Below are 26684 nucleotides of genomic sequence, written 5' to 3' on the forward strand. Positions count from 1 at the left end.
AGAACAATTGATTATATTCCTAGATTTAAGAAGTATTCTGGCAAATAATTAAGTATGTTAATAGAGAAACTGAAGAGGAATTGTAGTTCTCTTAAAGGCTGACTAGCAGCAGAGTTGAGGATAGAACCATTATCTGTTTTCTCTCTCTCTGTCCAATAAGCTTTTTTTATGAAAGTCCATAATATTCCCCATTGTCTATTGTCTAACCACTCAGTTGCTTTTCTGTGATATAGTTGATAATTTGTAGCATATTTGTTTCTGTGGTTTTCCCCTTCACTTTTTATATTCTTGATTAAAAATAAAATTTAAGTGAAATGTTATCTTAATTTTCCAGATCATCAGTGTTTCATTCACTGAGACTTGCAGTTTTTCTTTAGCATATGTACAGAATTATATCACATAGTAAAGTTTTATAACATTTACTGAGATCAAACTTTCTTTTAAAGTCCATGGAATCTAGTGATGTCCCAGTTTTCATTCCTGAAGTGTATCCTCTTAGACTGGAGGCTCATCAATTTTACTTGTCTTTAAAAAAAAAACAGTTTTTGGTTTAGTTGATTTTCTCTGTTGATTTTCTGTTTTCAATTTCATTGATTTCTATTCTTGGTTTATTGTTTCTTTGCTTAGGTTGGATTTAGTTTGCTCCTCATTTTCCAATTTCCTAAGGTGAAAGCTTAGCTGGTGATTTTATATTCTAATACAGTATCTACTGCTTTCCAAAAGTTGCAGGCTGATGCTTTATCCAGTGAGCCAAACTAGCTAGGGCTGAAAGTCACTTTTGACATCACTGGAAACAAGTGCTTATGCTTTCTGGTGTCATGTTACATGTTTCTTTCTTTTTTTTTTTTTTTTTTTAAATATATTTTATTGATTTTTTTTTTTTTTTTTTACAGAGAGGAAGGGAGAGAGCTAGAGAGCTAGAAACGTCGATGAGAGAGAAACATCGATCAGCTGCCTCCTGCACACCCCCCACCGGGGATGTGCCCACAACCAATGTACATGCCCCCGACCAGTCGAACCCGGGACCTTTCAGTCCGCAGACTGACGCTCCACCACTGAGCCAAACCGGCTTCGGCACATGTTTCTTTAATGTAAATATGAATTACCAACTGGTAGAATTAATATGAAAACTTATATTGACTAATAAAGAGTAAATGGTTGGTAAATCTGCAAGAACATTATCTGAAGATCTGTTATAGGGAAAAATTAACCAGGTCCAGAGTCTGATTACCTATTCAGAAAGGTTGAAGTCTGAGTAAGTGATTAGAAATAGTCTACCACCAGCAGTTTACCTTTTTCAAGGTTCAGCAGTTACTGGTAGTGTTGGGATAGTATTGGCATACCAAGAACTCTTCCCATACAGGATTTGTTTATAATCTGCTTAGTTATTTTTAGGAAAATGTTAGGAATGAAATACTAGCTTTATATTCTTAATCTCATTATGGTCATCTCAATATTTTACTTTAAAGGCTATTTTAATATATCAAATTGATTTAGAAGTTGGTTCTAAAATTTACTCCTGAGAGTCATTTAGGCACAAGTGGATTCTTGATAAATTTTTCTTAGCATATACATTGTGGCATGTCCTTCAGGTGCCTAACTTAAAGTTACCACTACCAGAAGGCTACTTGGCTGCTTTTGTTTCTTACTGTGTTACTTATAGGCAAAGATCCCTTTACCTTAGTTATTTTCACAAACTATAAGGTTTAAGTGGTTATAGTCTAGTAACAAAGATTGTGAGAAATCGACAATAGCAAAAGCAACAATCTGGACTCAGGTAAAGAAAAATTAAGGCAGCTGTACTAATAAATATATGCCTTTGTGTTTTATTGATTTCAGAGAGGGAGAGAAACATCAAAAATAAGAATCATTAATTGACTGCCTCCTGTATGCCCTCTACTGGGGATTGAGCCTGCATCCCAGGCATGTGCCCTTGACCAGAATCAAACCTGGGATCCTTCAGGCCAATGCTCTATCCACTAAGCCAGTGGTTGGCAAACGGCAGCCCACGAGCCACATGCAGCTCTTTGGCCCCTTGAGTGTGTGGCTCTTGCACAAAATACCACGTACAGTGCAATTGAAACTTCGTGGCCCGTGCACAGAAGTCAGTTTTTGGCCTTGGCGAGTCTATTTTGAAGTATTAGAACACTCAATGTGGTTGGAAGCTGTGAGGATTAAGCAATTGTGGCATATTGTGTGTAAAGAGGTAAATGGTGGTATATGACTGGTTGGCAAACTCATTAGTCAGGAGTGGCAAACGGTGGCTCACAAGCCGCAGTTTGCCGACCACTGGGCTAGTACTTTGCTGGCAGTGGTTCTTTTTTTTTTTTAAGGCTGGGTTGAATGTCACTAATTAAGGATGTGTATTAAGCTAGGTTTGTCTCCCAGATAGCCCTGAAGAGATGGAATGATGATTTAAAAAAAAAGGGGGGGGGATCTGCTAAACAAAACCTCCAACAAACCAAATTTTTATTTCTTATTGTTGACAGTATTATAAATGTCCCAATTACACACACACACACCATTGGTTATAAATATATGTGTATAAGTTTTTTTGATTACTCTCTTCCCATCTCTCCTGTTCCCCCCCACTTCCCCTTACTCCCCTCTGAGATATGTCAGTCTGTTCCTTGCCTTTGGACTTATTTTGTCTGTCAGTTTATTAGGTTCACTAGGGGCCCAGTGCACGAATTCGTGTACCTTGAAAGGAACTATGAGCTGCAGCAGGCACAGGGGTGGGTCTCGGCCCATCCTCCACATCCCCACCTGGCCCCTCCTGCCACGACCCCTGGTCCCCTGTCTGCCAGCAGCCCCGCTCCCATTGCTGTTGTTTCCATGTGCTAATGGCGCCAGCCCCACTCACACCCGCTGGCAGCGCAGAGTGATTGGGGCCGGTGCCAGCAGCAGGTGCGAACAGGGCCGGTGCTACCGTGTTTCCCGAAAATAAGACATTCTCCAAAAATAAGACCTACTTACAGGTTTCCTTCTGAGTGAAATATAAGGCATCCCCCGAACATAAGCCCCCCCCCTAGGCTAAACATGAGAGATTTGGTCCACTGATTCTGAAAGAAATGGAATCACAAGAAATTCACCAGGAAATTCAGGAATTGGATTGTTATGATGATGTTCCAGAAGATGATGACATGATTGTCATTGAATAAATGAGTAAATTCTTGATACTATAGGATTCACAGTTTGTCTGGTTTGTGTTGACAACTACCGTACTACCGTATCGTATACAGGTAATAAATTTCCTTTATTTTCATTTAACAATGTGTACCGTATTCTTCTTCATGGAAAAATAAGACATCCCCTGAAAATAAGACCTAGCGCATCTTTGGGAGCAAAAATTAATATAAGACACTGTCTTATTTTCAGGGAAACCAGAAAGACAAATATCACATGATTTCCCAAGTGGAACCTAATCTATATTTATAAAACACTAATATGCAAATAGACTGAAATGGTGGAACAGAACAATCGAACACCCGGTTGCTATGATGTGCACTGACCACCAGGGGGTGCACACAGAATGAGGCGGGTGCCGGCATAGTGAAGCAGGTGAGCGGTGGTGCCAGACCAAGGCGGGGGCGCTGGTTGCTGTAATCAGAACAAACCTCTGGTGGTTACTAAAAATTCTTTGCTCCCGCACACTGGTCCACTCATGCTTTGCAAATGGCAAAGCATCCCTTTTTACAGTTGCATAGTATTCCATTGTGTAAATGCACTACAGCTTTGTTATCCACTCATCTACTGATGGGCACTTGGGTTGTTTCCAGATCTTAGCTATTGTAAATAAAGCTTTGAACACAGAGGTGCATGTTTTCTTTCTGATTAGTGTTTTTGGCTTCTTAAGATAACTTCCTAGAAGTGGGAATACGGGGTCAAATGGTAGGTCCATTTTTAATGTTTTGAGTAAATTCCATACTGGTTTCCATAGTAGCTACACCAATCTTCATTCCAACCAGCAGGGTACTAGTGTTGCCTTTCTCCACATCCTCGCCAGCAATTTTTATTGATTTATTGATGGTAACCATTCTGGCAGGTGAGAGGTAATATCTCATTGTAGTTTTAGTTTGCATCTCTCTGATGATTAATGACGTTGAGCATTTTTTCATGTCTCTATTGGCTATCTGCTTGTCCACAGTTCAGTTTTTTTAAATGAGCTCCGAAGATATACAACTGGACGATAAGCACACAGAAAAGATGCTGAACATCATTAGCCCCAGGGAAATGCAGATTTAAACCATAGTGAAGTGCTGCTTCATATAAGGATAGCTGTAACCAAAGTGATGTGGAAAAACTTGGAACTTTTTTTTTTTTTAAATATATTTTATTGATTTTTTACAGAGAGGAAGGGAGAGAGATAGAGAGTTAGAAATGTCGATGAGAGAGAAACATCGACCAGCTGCCTCCTGCACACCCCCCACTGGGGATGTGCCCGCAACCAACGTACATGCCCTTGACTGGAATCGAACCCGGGACCCTTCAGTCCCCAGACCGACACTCTACCGCTGAGCCAAACCGGTTTCGGCTGGAACTTCTTCATACATTGCTGGTGGGAATGCAAAATGGTGCAGCTGCTTTGGATAATAAGTGTGGCAGTTCCTTAAAAGATTAAACATTTTCCATATGGTCCAGAAATTCTACTTTTAAATATATGTCCAAGAGAAATGAAAATATGTCCAATCAAAAACTTGTACACAAATGTACAGTTTTATTCATAGAAGCCAAAAAGTAGAAGCAATCCAAATGTCCATTAATTGACAAATTGATGAGTACTATAAGGTTTCTTTTTGGGGCCAATCCTTGCCAATTCAGTTGACATGCAGGGACAAAAAGTCCTTAAAGAGAAAATAGATCAATTTTAGATTGAAAAGCCAAAGCATTATGTGGTTCTTTCATTTAGAAGAAAAAGGACACAAGCCAGGATGCAAAAAGCCAGATTTCTTTAGGTATATAATAAACAGTAATGTAATAATGTTATTTGCACCCTAACCTGTTGATTTGGCTCAGTGGATAGAGTGTCGGCCTGCGGACTCGGGTTCCAGGTTCGATTCTGGTCAAGGGCATGTACCTTGGTTGCAGGCATATCCCCAGTGGGGGGTGTGCAGGAGGCAGCTGATATTTCTCTCTCATCGATGTTTCTAACTCTCTATCCCTCTCCCTTCCTCTCTGTAAAAAATCAATAAAATATATTTTTAAAAAATGTTTATTTGCAATACTTAAACATTCTACAGCTTCAGAAATAGTCTTTGGTTTGATATCCTTTAAAAACGATATACTTCACGCAGGTTTTCTGAGGAAGGGCCAGCTATTTCTAAATAATTATATCGCTGGATACACCATTTCTTCAAATTATTCCACAGAGGAAATAAAGATTATAGGCAATACTTTAAAAATCTGTGTATTGGTCATTCAATAAAAGAAAGCAACTAAATAAATAAAGGCTATCCAATTCCCTACTAAACCATTTTCAATTATAGAACAAAATGAGATGAAATCAGCAAAAATGCAAACTAGGAATATTTTAATACATTAACATTCTAGGATATCATTAAAGTGAGTACTGGGCAAAATGGATTGCATTATATAAACCCTTTGACATACAATCAATGCAAAATGAACAAAAGGAAGAGATGATTCAGTTTGAAAACAGGATATTTTTCCATTGATTTTTAGAGAGTGGAAGATAGAGGGAAAGACAGAAATATTGATGTGAGAGAAACATATCAATTGGTTGCCTCCTACACAAGCCCTGACCAGGGCCGGGGAGAAGCCTGCAACCGAGGTTCGTGCCCTTGAGTGGAATTGAACCCAGGACCCTTTGGTCTGCAGGCTGACACTCTATTCACTAAGCAAAACTAGCTAGACTGAACATGGATTTTGACAAACTAGTTGTTAGCGGAATGAATCCATCTGTTAATTAGTTATATTGAGGGGTTGCAGCCAACTGAAAGATTTAGTATTTTTGAGGTCTGCAATTTAAGGACTATTATATAAATAATAAATTATATAAAAAATAAATTATATAAATAAAATGTTAATTTTAACTCTTGGCTTCCATACACTGAAGATGGCTAACACAAAATATTTTTTCCATATTATAGTTTTTTGGTTTTCTTTTTATGCTTTGAACAACTAGAATTTAATATATTAGTACAAGCTTCAATACTAGGAAATCTATAAGAGAAATCATTCCCATTAACAAATTAAAAAAAGAAAACATCCCTAAGTGATCACCACTAATAAACTTGTCATGATTAAACCACATCCTGAAAATTGTGAAAATTCTAAGAAAAAAAAAAAAAATCCTCAAGTAAAAAATATCTAGTAAATGATAAACGACGAGCCGGCACTGGTTTGGCTCAGTGGATAGAGCATCGGCCTGCGGACTGAAAGGTCCCGGGTTCGATTCCGGTCAAGGGCATGTACCTTGGTTGCGGGCACATCCCCAGTGGGGGGTGTGCAGGAGGCAGCTGGTCAATGATTCTCTCTCATCGACATTTCTAACTCTCTATCCCTCTCTCTTCCTCTCTGTGAAAAATCAATAAAATATATATTTTTTAAAAAATGATAAACGACGAGATAGCAAAAAAGAATAAAAATAATTCTAAAGCCACTTCCATTAAAATCATGACCAAAGCATGAGTCTGCAATCACTATAATTTAACAAATAATAGCATAACAATAAAATGATTGGTATAAATATTGGGAAAGAGAGAAATTCTCTTTCCTTTATTGCTAAAGACTCAAGTGAAATCTATAAACTAAAATTGAAAACACACACACACACACACTATTCTAATTATCCACGGAGCCTGGTAATATAGCTAGCTATAAACATACAAAAAGTTCTGAATTGCAAATAACTAGCTTGCAATAAAATGGAAAAAATATTCTATTCACAATATAATACACTTTTACATGGCAAACGAAAAGAGCTATGAGAGCTGTTTGTCCTATATAAATATAATTTAAAGCAGCCCAGTTGTCGTGGCTCAGTGAGTGAGTATCGACCTATGAACCCGGAGGTCATGGTTGGGTTCCTGGTGTGGGCACATGCCCGGATTGCGGGCTCATTCTCCAGTGTGGAGCTCTGGGCATGCAGGAGGCAGCGATCAATGGTTCTCTCTCATCACTGATGCTTCTATTTCTCCCTCTCCTCTCTAAAACCAATAAAAATAATTTTTAAAAATAAAATGTAAGGCTAAAACCATAATAGAAAAAGGACTTGTATACTGATAAATTAATCCTGAAATAGAACATAATTTTTAAAAAAATATGTTTATTGATTTTACAGAGAGGAATTGAGAGGGATAGAGAGTTAGGAACATCGATGAGAGAGAAACATCGAGCAGCTGCCTCTTGCACCCCCCCCCCTCCACTGGGGATGTGTCCGCAACCAAGGTACATGCCCTTGACCGGAATCAAACCCGGGACCTTTCAGTCCGCAGTCCGACGCTCTATCCACTGAGCCAAACTGGTTTTGGCGAACATATTATAATTTTTTAAAATTATTTTTTACTAATTTTAGAGAGGAAAGGAAGAGATAGAAACATCGATGAGAATCACTTACCAGCTGCACGCCCCCTACTGGGTATGGAGCCGGCAACCTGGGCAAATGCTCTGACCAGGAATCAAATCATGACCTCCTGGTTCATAGGTAATCCCTCAACCAACCAGGCATAGTATAATTTAAAAAGTCATATTAGTTCAATATGTTTTTTTTTTTAAAGTTTATCTTGAACTTAAGATTTCTTTTCAAAATGTAAGGTTTTTAAAAGTAAAAGTCAAAGTTTAGTCTATTTTTATGACTATGTATTACAACCTGGTAAGGTATGTTCAGCCGTACACAGCTGTTTTCTCAGGAATTCGTATTTAGGCATTCATGCCATCTGCTGCTACTCAGTACCTAAATTGGGATTTTAAGGGTGGTGGGTAACAATGGAACATGCCTAAAGCATTTAAAAGCTAACATTAGTAAGCAAATTTATTCTCTGAAATCACTGAAGTAGACCCACTTTTGTTGTTCCTTTTATCATAGACTTCTAATTTATTTACTACACTCCAGGGCTTTGGGATTGCCTGTGTGTGTGTGTGTGTGTGTGTATAATGTTTTTCTAACTGCATCTTTTTAAAAGAAGCAATAAGACTGACCTTTCTAGCTTCACACAAGCTTATAAAAGTAGGAATTGCTAAAGATGAGAAGTTAGCTGGAAAAAATATAGGGGGTTGTATAATCCATTGTGAATAATCTAGTTCATGACTGCAACAACATAACTGATCGGACTAAGCAACTTTAAAATGCATTGGTCGAGATGCCACCTCACATTCACTTCCATGGCTAAATTTTTTAAAATGTAAAATAAGTTGGTGAGGATATGGAGAAACTGAAACTCATACATTGCTGGTGGGAATGTAAAATTGTGTGGCCACTGTGGAAAACATCTTGGCAGCTTCTCAAAAAGTTAAACGCAATATCCACATGGCCCCGCAACCACTTTTTAGTACTTCAAAAGCCACCCCAGAGCAGCTCTAATACCTTAAGTAACTGAAAGAATTGAAATCATGCCCAGACAAAACTTGTACACAAATGTTCACAGCAGCATTATTCACAAAATAGCCAAAAGGTGGAAACAAGCCAAATATCCATTTGGATAAAGAAAATGTGGCATAACCATACAATGGAATATTATTCAGCCATACAAAGGAACGAAGTACTGACACAACATGGATTAGCCTTAAAAACATTGTGCTAAGTAAAAGAAACCAGACATAAAAGGTCACATATTATATGATTCCATTTATATGAAATATCCAGAATAGGGAAATCCATTGAGCAGACTAGAGGTTGCCAAGACTGGAGGGGTAGGAAGTGACTGCTTAATGGACAAGGGGTTCCCTTTAGAGGTGATGAAACTATTTTGGAACTAGAGATGATGGTTGTACCACATCATGAATATACTAAATGAAATGGAATCACATTAAAATGGTTGGTTTTATATGAATTTCGCTTCAACTAAAAGAAATGCTTGTGCCCAGCTGTGGTGGTTCAGCGATTAAGTGTTGACCTATGAACCAGGTCACAGATTCCCAGTTGGGGCCCAGGCTCAATCCCCAGTGGGAGTGGAGGAGGTGATGGGGAGGTGCAGAAAGCAGCCCATCAATGATTCTCATCATTGTTTCTCCCTGTCTCCCTCTCTCTTCCTTTCTGAAATCTATATATATATATATATATATATATATATATATATATATATATATATATATATTTTTTTTTTTAAATGCTTTGGTACTGTCATCTCAGAATGTATTGTTGTTCTAAAGTTAGTACTTCAAAAGCCACCCCAAAGCAGCTCTAATACCTTCAATAAGTTACAGCATGGACCTTCACATAAAGCAAGGCATTATGCAAATCAGTTAAAGCTCTTGAATTGTTTTATCTCCCAAATGAAATCTAGGTAGCATTTCCTTCTAGTACTATACTGAACAAAATATTAAACAATTTAAAACAAAGTGTTTTCGGCCCTAGCTGGTTTGGCTCAGTGGATAGAGTTGGCCTGCAAACTAAAGGGTCCTCGGTTTGATTTTGGTCAAGAGCACATGCCCAGGTTCCAGGCTTCATCCCCAGTAGGGGGCATGCAGGAGGCAGCCAATCAATAATTGTCTCATCATTGATGTTTCTCTCTCTCTCTCCCTTCCTCTCTGAAATCAATAAAATATATAAATATATATTTTTAAATGTTTTGGGATGTTTAGAAAAACCAGTGTTTCCTCTAATTTTTTAGAGGAAAGATTTCCCCTATTGAGTTGCCATGTGGGACTTGTGATAAACTAGTAGTGCAAACTTTTACCCTTCAATATGTATGTGTTTTGGTTTTGTCTCAAACTAGTTTGTAGGCAACTTCTGACTGTATTTCATAACTGGAGAATATGAGAGTAAAGGTGTCACTTTCCACCTGGGAGTTCTTACCTCAGTAGTAGTATTTGGAACCTGTCTCTCTTATATTATGTTCCTCAGAGATCTACCTCCAGTCTGAAATCACATTCTAATGAACATCAGGTCTTAATTCTCTCAGAAAAGTCTTCACCCAGTGAAATTCTTGGAAATTTGAAACAACAGATATTAGTATTCAGAATGTTAAAGAACGTTACATTATAGCCAGGAATGATGCTTGCTAATGATTATGAATTACCAGTGTATACTAAAGTGGCAACTGTGCAAAAGTTCAGTCACTGGATGTGCTCTATATATTCTTATTTATAATCAATATAAAATTTTAGATTGTTTCAATCCTACAGCAAGAACTAATGACATCTGGTTTGGCTAAGTGGCTTGGCTAATTGGATACAGCCTTGGCCCACGGACTGAAAGGTCCCAGGTTTGATTCCAGTCAAGGTCATGTGCCTTGGTTTTAGGCACATCCCTAGTGGGTGTGCAGGAGGCAGCTGATTGATGTTTCTCATTGATGTTTCTGACTCCCTGACCTTTTTCCCTTCCTCTCTGTAAAAAATCAATAAAATATATATATATTTTTTAAAAAAAGAACTAATGACATCTTAAAATGTGGTTCACCATGGAGTTGTTACTTTCTATATTTTATTAAAATTAAATGTATTAAAAGTCCAAATATAATTGAAAAATTCAGTCACAAAGTTGGCTTTAAACACACTTATGAATGATGCTTTATTCTAAATGAAATACAAGGAAATTTTGGTATATTTATTCAGTTTTCTTAGTGTTCCTTACCTTTGGACTCTCTATCATACTAATCTATCTGTATACTGAAGATTTAATCAGAGTATGTGGCACTTTAAAATATTCTATATTCAAATATTCTGAAATGCTTATATACTATCTGATCATACTGTTTAGTCAGCAAATAAAAAATTTAAAGATTCCAGATGTGGAATGCTTTTTAAGTGTTTAGTTTTTCTGACCAGAGTTCAATTTAACTAGCCATGTTGTTAATATAGGACCTATATGTTTTTCTCTTGGGCATGAGTGTATCATGTTATAATTTTTCTTTCAAAGTGTTTCTCAGCTTTTTGCTTAGAAGCTTTTTGTTTCTCTCAAGTTACTGTAAAACCCTGTCAACATATTGCTTGATGACAGACCAAATCCAAATTTTAAAAAGTTTTTTCAAAAGAATCAGGTTCTTGCTTTAATATTCATATATTTATAAACTGATGTTAAAAATGCTCTCAAAAATGTTATTTAGGAAAGCACAATTTGGTAATACCAATTTTTCATTTATAGCTTCTTGTAAAAAAGATCCTTAGTTTTCCACCTCAAGTACTTTTAAATACTTTAAAGTTCAAGCTAAAGTGCATGTAAAACCTTCTCATTCTCAAACTTACTAAACTAAGAGTTAAAAATACAATGGATAGTGAGGAGAATATGAAAGTATGGGCTACTTTATCAAGAGTGAAGTTCTCATAGTGTTGGGTTTGAGATGAAAGAGATGAAAGAATTTGGAACAAAAGCTCTCACAACTGTGGAAAAAGCTCTTCCTGAAATGGATGGGCTTTTAATATCTAAGCTGGAAATTAAATGCAGAAATGAGATAACATTACAACAGCTAAAGTGTTACAAATTAGGTATGGTGATAATTGAATTAGAAAAGCTTGGTTACCACACTAGGCCAGATACCATTCAGTAAACTGTAATTTCTAATTTTAGAAAGTTTGGCTTCATATTAAAATTTTTTTTTACAGTATATAAATTATACATATGTTTACCTGCAACTCAAATTGTAGTGCTCAAGCCTATAAAAGGATGTTTATTTCCAAGACCTTCAAAAGCCACAATACCCCCTTTTCTATTTATAAAACCAACCATTTCAAAAAATACTTCTAACATAGAAATGCTCAATAGTTCATCCGAAATTTAAAGTCCACATCAGTAAGCAGTTTCTCATAATGTATTGTGCTATATTTTCTAATATCACATGGTCACATTCTGTTAATTTATGAACACTTTTCATGGGCAAGAGTACTTAAAGGAATAAAGTTGACTTTGTTACTGTTCACTTTGAATATTAAATTGTGCTTGCATCCTAAAAGTTAAAATGAGCTGCAGTAAAAAATATATGAATATGTTCATTTGTACATATTTAGCTGTACTAACAGCTAAAATCCTAAAAATAAGAGCATGAAACTATGTTAATTGAAAAATGAAAGAGAAGCAGTAACAATATTTTTATCTTTTGTTAAAGTTCTCAAGTTGTATTAAATTGCTAACCAAATTGAGGTAGAGGTAAGCCCTACTGTTATTCCTCTCATATATCAGAACTTAGGCCTCTCACCTTAACTTGTATGCATTCCCCCCTAATTATATAAACATGATTCAATTGGAAATGTTATGATAGAAAAATTATAGCATCATTCAAATGGTATTTTACAAAATTCTTAATAGCGAGGCTAAAAAAAAGAAGTATTTATAAAATGTACACAATAATTCAATGTTCCCTGCCAGTCATAAATATATTTGTTTTTCCTCCAAGTGTGTGTGTGTGTGTGTGTGGGGGGGGGGGGGAATGGAGGGAGAAGGGAAGAGTACAGAAACTATATTATGCAAAGATGATGAAGTCATGTAATGAAGACATTAAAACAACTAGTAGGGTAAGAACTAAGAACCTAGAGTCTAGTTTTCCTCTTTGAAGGTTACACATAAACTTTGATATTAAATATCTCTTATTAAAGCAGACTTAAATTCCATTAAACACAAATCTATTTCCATTTTAAATCACATACAAGTGCTATGTGATCCGAGGGATGAGAAACACTAGGTAAGGCCTGGTGGGTGGTAACTTCTTCATGACTCGGTAGTGGAATCACCTGTTCAACCTCTAAAGCATTTAAGTCAATGAAAATGTAATCCAGACATCCATGAAAGCCACCAACATAATTTGTGTAAGCAGGTTCACCACAAGCACTTTTCAGTTTCAAGAAATGGGTAAGAGACATGTTGCATCGTTCCTCTTCCCCATAGGAAGCCCAGTCTTCATGATCCTCTGGAATGTTGCCATTGATGACAAAATGATACATTCCTGTTGATGGGGTACTATTAAAGTCCCCACAAAATATAACCGGTATGCCAGGATACAGATCACATGAGACATGTCTAATGTGAGCCAAGGCTACTGCTATTTGAATGAGACGAATGTACCCACCTATGAATATAAAAAAACATTAATGTAAGTACCTTTTAAAATTGCCTTTAAGTTAAAACAAACAAAACAAAGCAAAGAAAGAAACTCACAAACTACAGCATTTGTGTGACATTCAAGATGTGTATTGTGTGTGTGTGTGTGTGTGGGATTAGATAGAGGTGGTCAAAAGATAAAATAACTAAGTACCGAGGATTTAATGTACAACATGAGTATAGTTAACACTTCTCTATGGATATTTGAGAGTTACTAAGAAAATAAATCCTGAAAATTCTATCACAAGAAAAATAAAACACCACTTTTTTTTTGGTATCTATATAAGCTTGTTGTGGAATCGTTTTGCAGTGCATGCAAATCAAGCCATTAGGTTGTATACCTTAAACTTGTATAGTGCTGTATGTCAATTATATATCAATAAAACTTAAAGAAAAAAATATATTTGTGTAAAACAGCTTTATTGATCTTAAGTTATCATGTTTAAATCACTTGTGAAAACCAATAAAACCTACCTTTGGGATGCCAGTAGAGATGGGTATTAGCAACACATATCTTTTTAGAAGAATCTTTTGTAGACTGAAGAACAGAAACCTAAAACATACAGAAAGTGTCAAGACTTCAGTTGTTATCTGCCAATCTCCTGAATGTTTTTTTTTTTTAATCTAAGACTATATGATGAAATAACATTTTATTCTATATCCTTCCCATACTGATGAAGTATAATCATAACTGTGAAATTTAACTTTTGTTAAAAGTTGTGTTTTTTTTTAAATTTATTTTGAGAGGGAGGAGGAGAAAGAAGGGATAGGGAAGAAACAAAACACATTGATGTGTTGTTCCACTTTATTCATTCATTGGTTGATTCCTGTTGGTGCCCTGAGGGGATGGAACCCAAAACTTTAGCATATCAGGATGACACTAATCAACTGGGCTACCCTACCAGGGCTAAAAATTTTTGAATAGTGTCTCCTTATCCATAGGAGATATATTCTAAGATCCTCAGTGGATGCCTGAGACCACAAAATGTACCAAACCCTATATATGCACTATGTTTTCCTATACACATATACCTATGATAAAGTTTAACTTATAAATTAGGCATAGTAAGAGATTAACAATAATAATAAAATAGAACAACATAACACTGCATATACTGTAATAAAAGTAATGTGAACTCTCAAAATATCGTATTGTACTCTACGTGAGGAATGAAGTGAGGTGAAGAGGTAGCAGTGTTAACAGTATGAGGCTACTATAAGGGTTACTTGAACATGAGTACTGTGACAGTCCATCTGATGCCCAGGACAGCTACCAAGGGACTAGTGAACTTGGTTAAGTAAACTTGGTAAGTAATGGGAATAGCAGGATTACTTATGAACCAAAAATTAAAATAACAGCTAGTATTTACGGAGCACTTTGTAAAACACATCAGACACTAACGTACGTTAGAAATGTGTCCAAACAGTTCTTGGCAAGTAGTAAGAAAATATTAGCTATTATCATTATACTTGTAGTTAGCATGTCTCTCTCCCACTAGGTTATAAGCACTAATAAAGTTCCTGTTTGTCTTGTTCAAACAGCATGCTTGGCACACTGAAATGCTCAGTAAGTACTTGCTCAATGAACGAATGACTAATGACGGTTAACACCTTTCAGTGAAATCTGGATGGCTTTACTCAATTAGAAGCAACCCCACCCATTCTCCCTTTCCAGGAGGCGTATGTAAAAAAATGGAGGAGGATGTAGAGAGACTGGCGGAGCTACTTCACCTGAAGGACAGAAGATCTCTGGAACACTCTCTCCTGTGCCGCCGGGTTCAAAGCTAGTTTCTCCAGCAGTTCTTTGTGAAGTGGGTCGGACTGCAGGGCTTCATGGAAAGAGATGTCATGCTGGCTAAGGAGGCTGAACTTGGACTTTCGGTAGAAAGTAGCCAGGCCTTCCTGCTGCTTGATTCGAAACACGCCCTCCAGCCCAAAGGCCTCGAGGGCCGGCACCAGGCTGTCCGTGAACACGCCGCGGTCCACCTCCTGCAAACAGATGAGGTCGGCGTTGTAGCCGGTGAGCTCCTTCTGGATAAGGTTCTGACGGTAGTCGAGCTCCAGGGCGTAAGGGGCGCAGTACGGGTACAGGACGGTCCGCGAAAACTCGGTCTGGGCGTACGTGTCGGCGAGGATGTTGTAGGAGACAGTGCGGATGAGGGCGTCGTCCGTCACCTTCTTGGTGTAGAGATGCCGGTGATCAAAGGTGCAGGTGCCGGGCCCAGCCTCCACTAGACACACACTTTCCAACTCCCGGCTCGGTCCGAAGCGCTGCCCATTGCCCGGGGTGCAATGAAGCTTGAGACGTAGCCCGATGTCGGCATTGGAGGGGGTGTAGACGCGCTCGTCCACACCCGTGTTCGTCCAACTCGTATTAGGCGAGGAGGGAGACATTGATGAGGGGGCCCCGCCCTCAGGCTCTGCCGACCCCGGTTTGGCTTCCCTGTACCAGCGGAAGAGGGAGCCGGCGGGATCCCCGAACTCGAGGCTGAGCTTGGGGCAAACCGGGAAGCCGGCCATGATGTACCGTGGCAACTGCAGCTCGGTGAAGGTGGGCGGGTTGCGCTCCACCTTGTACTTGACATCGCCGATCTGCAGCACCGCACCGTCCTGCCAGGCATCCACGTTGAGCACATCTTCAGCCACCGCCTCCTCCCGGTAGTACAGCTTCACCACGGGCTCGCAGGCCGCAGCCTGCTCGGACCCAGGCCCCGCACACGCTCCGCCGCCGCCGCTTGCGTTTGGCCGGTTCTTCCGGCTCTTCTTGGCCGCGGCCGCTTTCGCGTGGCCTTTAAGGGCGTTGGTGGCGATCCGGCTGAGGACTCGACCCAGCGGCTCGCTCTGGTCGCGCTGCATGTTCTTGTGGCTGCCATCGGCCAACGAGAACGACAGGCTCAGCTTGGGCTCGGAGGGCACACAGCGCACCACAGCGCGCTCCATCGCGCCCACCGCCGGCTCCGCCCGGCTGTGTCTCTCCACGGCCGCGCGGACCCCACGAAAAGCGGCGCGGGCGCCCGGGAGCCTCCACATGAACCTGGTGGCCCGGCGGCAGACACCACAAGCGGCCGCTAAGCCTCAGGTGTTAACAGAGATGCCGCCGCCACCGGCTCATGGACTCATTCAGTCCCGCAACTTCCGGCCGGTGAGGAGAGGGCGGACGTGCTTCTGCCAAGCACTTTCGCCAGGGCCGCTCACGTGCTCCTTTTTTTCTGCAGCCACGTCTGTCTCTCATAGCGCCAAGATTAATTTTTATCTTCGAGTTGAATCATAAAGAGGGGGAAAAGAAGAGAATATAGAAGCGCCCAAGGGGAATAAGAGACTGGTGGTTTTACCGAAAGTGCTGTTAGAAGATGGAAGGAAAGGTGCGCCATGCCGGAAGTGGCTGGGCGGGGTCACGCGTTCGCCTGGCGGAAGGAGGAGGTGCCTCGCCTGAGTCGTTACGGCCGGCTTTCCGTTCTTGCCTTCGGTTCTCGCCGTCGAGGGCTGAACTGCGCGAGAGCGAGGGAGCTCCGCCCGGAAAGTCGGGCGGGCTCCGGGCGTGGCCTGCGTTGCTCCATCTTCTCCCCTGCGTCCCCGACGCCGCCCGTCCTCGTCAGGGGCGTGGCGGGTTCGCCTCAGGCCGGGCCAGCACCGATGCGCGAAGCCGAGCTTTGTGGTAGTTAATTACAATGAACACTATGTAGTACTTCTCCTTTAGTGCGCGACGACTTTGCTAAAAAATTTCTTCGGATGTGAGGCCGGAGAGAGTATGTTATGTTTAAGGTCACCCAGACATGGCTGAGTAAATGACAGGAGACTGAGAATAGCCAGTGAGTAGGGAGAACTGAGTGTAGCGTCACTGAAAGCCCAAGGAAGAAAGTATTTCAAGAAACTGATTTTTTTTGGTGTGTGTGTGTGTGTGGTGTTTAATATAATTGTTATCCTGTGACTAATTCAGTGGGGGAAGGGGTAAGAAGCCCTTGGAGATTCAAAGAACCAATTTGTTGTGGAGCAAACGCGAGTAAACGACCCCTGGGGTCCAGACCAAATTAAAATTTAGGGAGCCTTTAATATCTGGCTGGCTGACTGTTCTCTCAACGCTGCAAGCTCAGAGAGCAGCCCCGACCCTTTGTGTCCCGACAGTATTTAAACCCATTCAGTACATCCTGTTTTTTGCAGAACAAACGATTTAAAAAAAAATAGTTTTTCTGAGGCGATGTCAACATGTCATCCACACGGTCCTGGCGGCTGGTGGAATAAGTAACTGCATCCCCTTATCGGGGAAGTTGACAGTGGGAGTAAGTCACTGCATCCCGTTCTCAAGAAAACTGACGATAATTTATCCTGTAATAATTATTGTAAGGCTATTTTGTTAGTTGCAGCTGGGATTTTTGGTCAAGTCGACTAGGAGGAAGCATGCTCAAAAATTCCCACTAACAAACTGAGAATTTTTTTCGGAACAAATGATCTATTTGTATAATACACACTACCTTATTCTACAAGTAGGATGATTATTGGGTGTTTAGTAATAAACCATACCTTTCCCCCTGGCTTACCATGAGGAAAAAAAACTGTGTCCTAAAGGAGGCTGAATTTGCAGCCTTTTGAAATTTCTGTTCCTGCTCTCCTTGGCCCCCATAGGTGACTGGTTACTGATAATATATGTAGTCCAGGGTTACAATATAGGGCTAAAAGTCAAAACATGCCGAAACCGGTTTGGCTCAGTGGTGGAGCGTCGGTCTGCGGGCATTTACCTTGGTTGCGGGCACAGCCCCAGTAGGGGGTGTGCAAGAGGCAGCTGGTCGATGTTTCTCTCTCATGGATGTTTCTAGCTCTCTAGCTCTCTCCCTTCCTCTCTGTAAAAAAATCAATAAAATATATTTAAAAAAAAAAAAAGTCAAAACATTACATCAACTGGGAACCTAAGGAAGAAAGAAAATAAGTCTTAGTATTCCTGTTTATAGCAACCACATGTAGCAATATTAACAAGGCATTTTTCTTGTCCCCACCATTTTCCTTCATACAACTTTGCACAGCTCAATCTTAAAATCAATTTATTTAAAGATAAACACCCAATTAGAAAATGTAACGTTCCTTTAAGCAAGCTGATCTAATTTAGTCCAGTAGCAGTATTAATCATGGTTTTGAGACAGATGTCTTGAAGTATCATACTTCTTTCTTTTAGTTTTTTTTTTTAAATATATATTTTTAATTGATTTTTTACAGAGAGGAAGAGAGAGGGATAGAGAGTTAGAAACATCAATGAGAGAGAATCATCCATCAGCTGCCTCTTGCACACCCCCTACTGGGGATGTGCCCACAACCAAGGTACATGCCCTTGATGGGAATGGAACCTGGGACCTTTCAGTCCCCTGGCTGGCGCTCTATCCAGTGAGCCAAACCGGTTTTGGCTTTTAGTGTTGGTTTTTTTTAAATTTTTTGAAAGATTAAAATATACCTATAGTGAAAAAGTAATCTTTCTACCCCTGACACACATGCATACACAAATATTTATGAATATATACCCTTCACTTTTTTACAAAAGTAGGATTGTATTATAACCATAGTTCAGTACCTTTCACTATCTTTTGTCAATTCTTTCAAGTACCTGAAAGTTTCCAAAAGTGCCACAACTTGCCTTAGAAAGTTTATTTGAAAATAATATATAATAAATGATGTGTTTGAAGCTCTATTTATATGGCTAAATTATAACATAATTATATACATAATAAATATAATTAAAATTTGAGACTGAACCAATATTATGCTTTCCCTGATACCAAAAGGAGAAGGGGCTAATAGGAATCTATATTCATCCATTTTCAGTCCATACCAAGAAACACAATCTAACTTTCAGTAATCAAAATTTAGGGTTAATAGGGTTATTCTTTTATTGGCACATATATCTGCAAAGATTAGTGTATGCAGACAAGTTTCTTGTGATTGCCTTCACTTTGGTTAATAACATCAGTTAACAGCATAGATCATGAATATACTTCTATCTTTTTTTACTTAAGGTCAACACGATACTGTAGTTTTGAGTGATAGCACACAGAAATTGTGAGTAGTACCTGATGATATCACTTCAGGGTAATCTTCCTAATATATTAAAAATTTAATAGCTGGGCTGGTGTGGTTTAGTGACTGAGCATCGACCCATGACAGGAGGTCACAGTTTGATTCCTGGTCAGGGTATATGTGCAGGTTGTGGGTTCAGTCCTCAGTATGGGGCTTGTGGGTGGCCCCTGATTGATTTTTTCCCCTCTCCAATCAATAAAAACATATCTTTTAAAAATGCCCTGCCAGTTAATCACAGTGGGTAGAGCGTTGGCCCTTGGACTGAAGGGTCCCGGTTTCAACCCCTGTAACCTTAGTTACAGGCTCAATCTCTGGCAATGGTTGGTTGGGACAGGTGTTGGAGGCAATCAATTTATGGATCTCTCTCACATCAATGTTTCTCTGTCTCTGCTTCTCCCTCTCTTTTTCACTTTCTCTAAAAATCAAAGGAAAAATATCATTGGATGAGGATTAACAAAAAAATTAATTTCATTTGCTTTTAAAATTTTTAGTTGTTTATTGACTTAGAGAGAGGAAAGGAGAGAGAGAGCAAGAAAAATGGCCCTGACTGGAGATCAAAACCACTGAGCTACCTGCTCTATTTGCTTTATATTTAAGAGACCAAACTTCTATTTATTTCTTTAAAAAAATTTTAATTTTCCAGTTTTATGATGATATAATGACATATTGTATTAGACCAAGGTATATAATATATTGATTAGCTATATGTATAAACAGGTATTATCACAATAAGTTTAGTTAACATCCATCACTTCATAGGTAAAATTTCCCCCCCTTTTTCTTGTGAGAGAACTCTTAAGATCTACTCTCTTAGAAATGTTATACAGTACAGTTCATTAACTTTAGTACCATACTACGTATACATTACATCTTAGAACTTGATTATCTTATAACTGGAACTTCTTATTATATTTTTATTTTTTGAGAATCAACAGCATGATCAGCTACTTTATTATATTTAGTTTGGTTAGTTACTATAAACTTAATAGATTAGGCACAAGCAAAATCATTAAATGTCATTACTGAATATGAAGGAATTTCTTACTTTTTGACCACCTTCAACCATTTCTTGCCCTCCCCTGCCTTGCCACCTTCCCCTTTGGCAACCACCTATCTGTTGTTTTTTTGTATTTATGAATTCAGTTTCTTTCTTTAAAAAAATGTTTTTATTGATTTAATCGAGACAGGAAGGAAAGGGAGAGAAACATCAATGTGAGAGAGAAACATTGACCATTTGCTTCCCATAAGTGCCCTGACAAGGGATTAAACCCAAAATCTAGGTATGTGCCCTGACTGGGAACCAAACCTGCAGCCTTTTGGTGTATGGGACGATGCTCTAACTAACTGAACCACCCACCCAAGATGGATTTCTTTATTTGTTGTGGCTGAATAATATTTTATCTATATAACTGCATCTATATATTTTGCATTGTTTTTATCCATTTATCAATAAGTGCTTAAACTTAGGTTATTTTCATGTCTTGGCTATTATAAATAATGCTACAATTAACATGGAGGTGCAGACATATTTTTGAGATGGTGATTTCATTTTCTTTGTATATATACCCAGAAGTAGAATTGTTGGATCATATAACAGTTCTATTTTTTAATTTTTTGAGGAACCTGTATACTATTTTCCATTGTGGTTGCACCAGTTTACACTCCCACCAACAATTCTATTTCTTTTTTACATTTTACTATATTTAATATTAAATATAACTGGTGATTGTATAATTTATAATGATGACATATATTATACTATACTGTATTGCATTGTATATATAATAAATGAAATAGCTATACATTTAGTATAAGGTAGAATGTTAGTATATAACAACAATCAAAAATTAGTTTGAAAAAATTCAATCAAAGAACTTAGGTGAAACCTATCACAGTTTAGCTCCATTAAGAATTCTTAAACATATTAACTCATTTGTTTTTCCTGTAATCCCCTTTTTAATTTTGAAATAAACAATGCATAATATAAAACATAGCATCTTCAATTTTTCTGTTAAAAAGTAGATGAGCCCTAGCTGGTTTTGCCCAGTGGATAGAGCTTCAGCCTGTGGACTAAGGAGTGGGTCCCAGGTTTGATTCTGGCCAAGGGCACATGCCCAGGTTATGGGCTTAATCCCCCCAGTAGGGGGCATGCATGAGGTAGCCAATCAGTGATTCTCATCATTGATATTTCCACCTCTCTATCCCTTTCCCTTCCTCTCTGAAATCAATAAAAATATTTTTTTAAAAAGAAGTAGATGAAACTTTTTGTGTAGTATTAGAGAATCATCACATTTTGGTGTCATATCTATAAGTGCTCTCATAAATAATCTGCTCTTGTAAATAATATTTCTAAACCTTAGACTTGAAAATAGAGCTTTTTAAAAAATATATATTTTATTGATTTTTTTTTATAGAGAAGAAGGGAGAGGGATAGAAAGTTAGAAACATCGATGATGAAAGAGAAACATCCATCAGCTGCCTCCTGCACACCCCCTACCGGGGATGTGCCCGCAACCAAGGTACATGCCCTTGACCTGAATTGAACCTGGAACCTTTCAGTCCGCAGGCCGATGCTCTATCCACTGAGCCAAACCGGTTTTGGTGGAAATAAAGCTTTTAGGGAAGGATTTCTAAGCCTCAAATTAAATATCTTTAGTTAGTTAACATATTTTTTCTTTCCTTCAAAGCAAAAGATTTAAAATTCCAGCTATTTCATTTACAGATATTGATAAATTAATACTAAAATTTATATGGAAATGCAAAGGACCTAGAATATTAAGAAGTACTTCCTTTTTTTCTTTTTATTAAATCTATCAGGGTGACACTGGTTAATAAAATTATACAGGTTTTAGTAGCACAGTTCCACAACACATCATCTGTACACTCTATTGTGTGTTCATCACCCTAAGTCAAGTCTCCTATCACCGTCTATCCCCCCTATGACCTCCTCCACCTCCTCCTACCTCCATTCCCTCAAATTACTTCTTATAAAAGAACAAAGTTAAAGCACTAATACTATCCACTTTTAAAACTATAGCCATTGCTGCACTAATCAGGACAGTTTGATCTATAAAGATAGACATATAGAGCAGTGTCCAGAAATTATGGCAAATTAATTTTTTTTCAACAACAATGGAAAGGCAATTCACTGAGGGAAAGAACAATTTTCAACAAATAGCACTGGAACAATTCTATATGTATGCAAAATAACAAAGAAAAAAAGAACTTGAATCCACACCTCTCACCACATACAGATATCAACTCTAACTGGATCATAAACAAAAATATAAAACCTAAAACTAGAAGAAAACATAGGAGAAAATCTTTGCTGGTAGGAATGTAAAATCTTTCAGACACTTTGAGAAACAGTTTGATAGTGTCTTAAAAGGTTAAACACAGACTTACCATTCAGCCCAGCAAGTCTACCCTAGGCTTTTATTGATCAGAAATGAAAATATATGTTCACCCAAAGATTTGTACACAAATGTTTATGGCAGGATTATTCATAATAGCCCCAAACTGAAGCACTCCAGATGTCCATCAACTGGTGAATGGGTAAACAAATGTTATATGTTCTTATAATAGAAGACTATCCTATATAGTAAGAGAAGAACATGCTAATTATCCATTACTCTGTGGGGCGTAACGACCCACAGCGTAACGACCAGATCATGGATCTGCAGGAGGCAGCGAACTATAAGCGGGCATCAGAGAATTACAGGAGGGGGCAGGGCAGCAAGCAATGAGTGTGTGTGTGTGTGTGTGTGTGTGTGTGTGTGTAGCTACAGGAGGGCAGGGCCAGTGGGCTGAGAGCTACAGGAAGGTGGCAGGTACCTACTGGCACATGGATTCCTGCACAGGGCTACTAGTTCAGCAATAAAAAAGAATGAACTTCATGCATGAGCCTCAAACAAATTATCATTAAGTGAAAGAAGCCAGACAAAAATGTACATAATATATGATTCCATTCATATGAAATGTTCAGAAATTGCAAGTATATATAGACCAAAAGCAAAACAGTGGTTGCTTGGAGCTGGAGGTGGAAGTAGGGATTGAGTGAATATGAGCCAAGGGAACTTAAAACATTTTTTTTATTTTTATTGATTTCAGAGAGGAAGGGAGAGGGAGAGGGAAATATAAACATCAATGATGGGAGAGAATAATTGATCAGGTGCTCCTTATCTGACTGAGCTCACAACCTAGACATGTGCCCTGGCAGGGAATAGAACTGGGGACCCCTGGTTCATGGCTTGATGCTCAACCATTAAGCCACACTGGCTGGATCCAATCACAAAGATGAAAATATTTTAAAACTGAACCTTAGTAATGATTGTACAATTTTATAAACTTCCTAAAAATAATTGAATTATATACTTTAAAATGGTGAATTTTAGAGTACATAAATTATGCCTACATAAATTATGCTGTTAAAACCGGTGTGCATTATATTAGAGTTTAATGAGGGAAGCAGAACAAGTAGGTTACATATATTCTCTATATGTATCCATATGTATGTATGTGTATATCTTTGCGCGCACACACACACACACACACACACACACACACACATATATATATATATGAATTTGTTACAAGGAATTTGCTTTTGCAAGTCCAACGTCTGTAAGGGCAGGCTGTTGGGAAGGGAAAATCCAGAGAGGGCAAGTGATTGTAGAGTTAGCTTCTGTTTGGAGTTAGACTCTTGGATTCCTAAGCCTGTGTGTGTGTGTGTGTGTGTGTGTGTGTGTGTGTGTGTGTAAATCCTCATCTAAGGATATTTTTTCCATTGATTTTTATTTTTATTTATTTATTTATTTATTTATTTATTTAGGAGATGAGTTTATTTATTTATTTATTTATTATTTTTTTAAATTAAATTATTATCTGTGTACATATTTTAACATTGCCCCCCCTCCCCCCTCCATTGATTTTTAGAAAGTGTCGAAGGGAGAGAGGAAGAGAGAGAGAAACATCTATATGAGACAAATCTATTGATTACCTCCCTCACACACCCCAACTGGGGATAGTGATAGAATCTGTAACCCAGGTACCTGCTCTTGACTAGGAATCAAACCTCTAGCCCTTTGGTGTGCCAGCCAACACTCTAACCACTGAGCAAGCAACACTGGCCAGAGCTAAGTCTTTTTACTTACATGGATTGAGTCAGGCCCACCTAAATCTCCATATTTATTAGGGACTTGAATTATATCTGCAAAAATCTCTTCACAGCACTATTAGATTAGTGCTTGTTTAATTAATGGGAGAAGATACATCTAGTCTAGGATATAAAAGACTGATGTTCTCCCTTTAGTCCTTGTAAGGATATGTCAAAGAACCATCACATACAAATATTTTGTTTTCTACAGAAAGATAGATTGCTTTTACAAGCTACAAGTATACTTCATTTGTTTGTTCACTCACCCAGATAACATTTTCATTTATTTTAAGCTATTTTTATTTAAAAAATTTAATGTTGACATAATTGCAGGTGTCCTCCTTTTCCTCACCCTTTGTCCACCTCTACCCTCCCTTAGCCTTCATAAAACTATTGTCTTGTGCACACGGGGTATGCATATATGTTCTTTAGCTAATGCCTTTATCTTCTTTATCCAGTCACCCCCATGGAGGACCTATTGTATGCCAGACACAACAGGGTAGCCTATATTATGGTGACTGGCAAATAGATGCTCAAATACTAGTATTTGTTGAATGAATAGGCCATCAATATATCCCAGGACTTATTTCCCCCCATTTATTTGTGCACATAGTAGTTAAGGTATTATACTTAAGATGGAATATCCATTGTGCAGCCTCAAATAGCAACGTTTTTCACATTTCTGATTCCAAGTGTACTCATAAAATTTACACACCTTAACCTTTTTTTGCCAATGATTTCCTGAAGAAAAAGTACTATATAAATAAATACCAAATATAGAAACAAGATAAATTATATTGCTGATTAGTTGCAATATTTATAGAAAGGTTACTATGGGGACACTTGAATACTCGATCCTCAATTGAAGTGAGTGTTTACGTCTGTTTCCAACCAATCCTAATTTCCAGTCTTGCCATTTTCCACAATTTGAAGATTCTGATTCCCTGGACCCCTTCCAAAGTAAGACAAGTAAAAAACAACAACAAACAAACAAAACAAAACAAGAAAAACCCACAAAACAACCTTTTTCAACTATCCTCCATTTACTTGTGTAATGAATTATTGTTGTGGCAGGTAGTCCTAATCTGTTGCAGCTCAGCAACTGCCTCCCCAGGCAACCTTTACCCAATCTCTCCAACTGCGAGGGGCAGTTTCTATGGCTACTGACAACTTTGTATCTGAGGCAGGTTACTGCCTATCAGTCCGTGGGGTTCCTGAAGTTTCGCCCCTCCTTTTTCCTTTTTCTTTTGCCAGGAGAGAAGCTCACTGAACGTTTCCCTCTTATCTGCGCAGCTGAGAAGTAGTGAAAAGGAGACAGGTACTTATTTGTCTTCAGCTTTTCACCCCTCTCTAAAGCCAAGAGATCACCAAATAGATGCCTGCAGAAATACTTTCTTTTTCATGGCAGGAATCTCCAAATTCTGTGGGATAACCGGTAAATGCTGTTGTATCAGTTAATTGTCCAGCATTTACTTGTGCTTTATTATAGTATCACTTCCTAGGAAGGTAGCAAAACTAAGATACGACAATGATATTTAGATATTAATGATATTAAGTTGGTTTGGGGGGAGAGAGATTATACCTCAACAATTGGATTTGTTGTTGTGATTTGCGTCTTTGGGAAAATTTGAACAGAGAATTTTAGAACTGTGAATTCATCCTTGAGGAAACTGAAGCCCTAACCTGGAAGTGATTTTTTTCATTTTTTTATAGTAAGTAGATGGTTAGAACTCTAACAGGAATCCCTGCCCATTTATTTCAACTGCCATTCTTGTTTTCTTTTAGTGTATGTGTGTGTATGTGTGTGTGTGTGTGTGTGTGTGTGTGTGTGTGTTAGTAAGAGTACATTTATTTAGTAAATCACAGAGGTAGAAAAAGTAATTCCTGGAAGAAATGGACTTAGGAAATAAGTTATAGAGGTTAAAGGAAGGGCCCTTGGAGCTTGGGAGTGAGGAAGCTAATGGTAATGTGCCTTGGATGAGGAGGGGGAAGGGAAAGGCACCAGTGTGTTCTGGGAGGGAGAATGCCTTAACTGCCAAGAAGACTAAAACCATACTTGAGAGGAAGATCTAAAAAGGCCTGGGGGGGCGGGAGGGAGGAAGGAACATTTGTAATAATATGAACAATAAAAACTTATTAAAAAAAAAAAAAAAAAGAGGGATCATTTCCGGATCTTTGAATAAAAATTGTTCTTATAAAAAAATAAATAAAATAAAAAATAAATTAAAAAAGGCCTAGAATTTTGGGGATTGATATATAAGG

The 26684-nt window shown here is 38.4% G+C and overlaps 2 protein-coding genes across 2 annotated transcripts in view; one reads left to right on the forward strand and one right to left on the reverse strand.

Moving 5' to 3' along the window:
- Positions 1–11512: 11512 nt before the first annotated feature.
- PDE12 (phosphodiesterase 12) lies at positions 11513–16596 on the reverse strand. Its single transcript, XM_084903062.1, has 3 exons — positions 14942–16596; positions 13685–13763; positions 11513–13178 (listed from the first exon to the last, which is right to left on the reverse strand). Exons 1-3 carry the CDS (start codon positions 16238–16240, stop codon positions 12736–12738), a joined length of 1821 nt encoding a protein of 606 aa, XP_084759188.1. The 5' UTR covers positions 16241–16596; the 3' UTR covers positions 11513–12735.
- Positions 16597–25316: 8720 nt separating this feature from the next.
- Positions 25317–26684, forward strand: part of DNAH12 (dynein axonemal heavy chain 12) — a 200452-nt gene continuing 199084 nt past the window's right edge. The window contains exon 1 of the mRNA XM_084903087.1: positions 25317–25740. The gene's annotated coding sequence lies outside the window, so the exon portion shown is untranslated. The remainder of the gene's footprint in view (positions 25741–26684) is intronic.

The sequence above is a fragment of the Pipistrellus hanaki genome, assembly GCF_964339955.1.
Source record: "Pipistrellus hanaki genome assembly, chromosome: 13".
In the NCBI taxonomy this organism is placed as follows: Eukaryota; Metazoa; Chordata; class Mammalia; order Chiroptera; family Vespertilionidae; genus Pipistrellus; species Pipistrellus hanaki.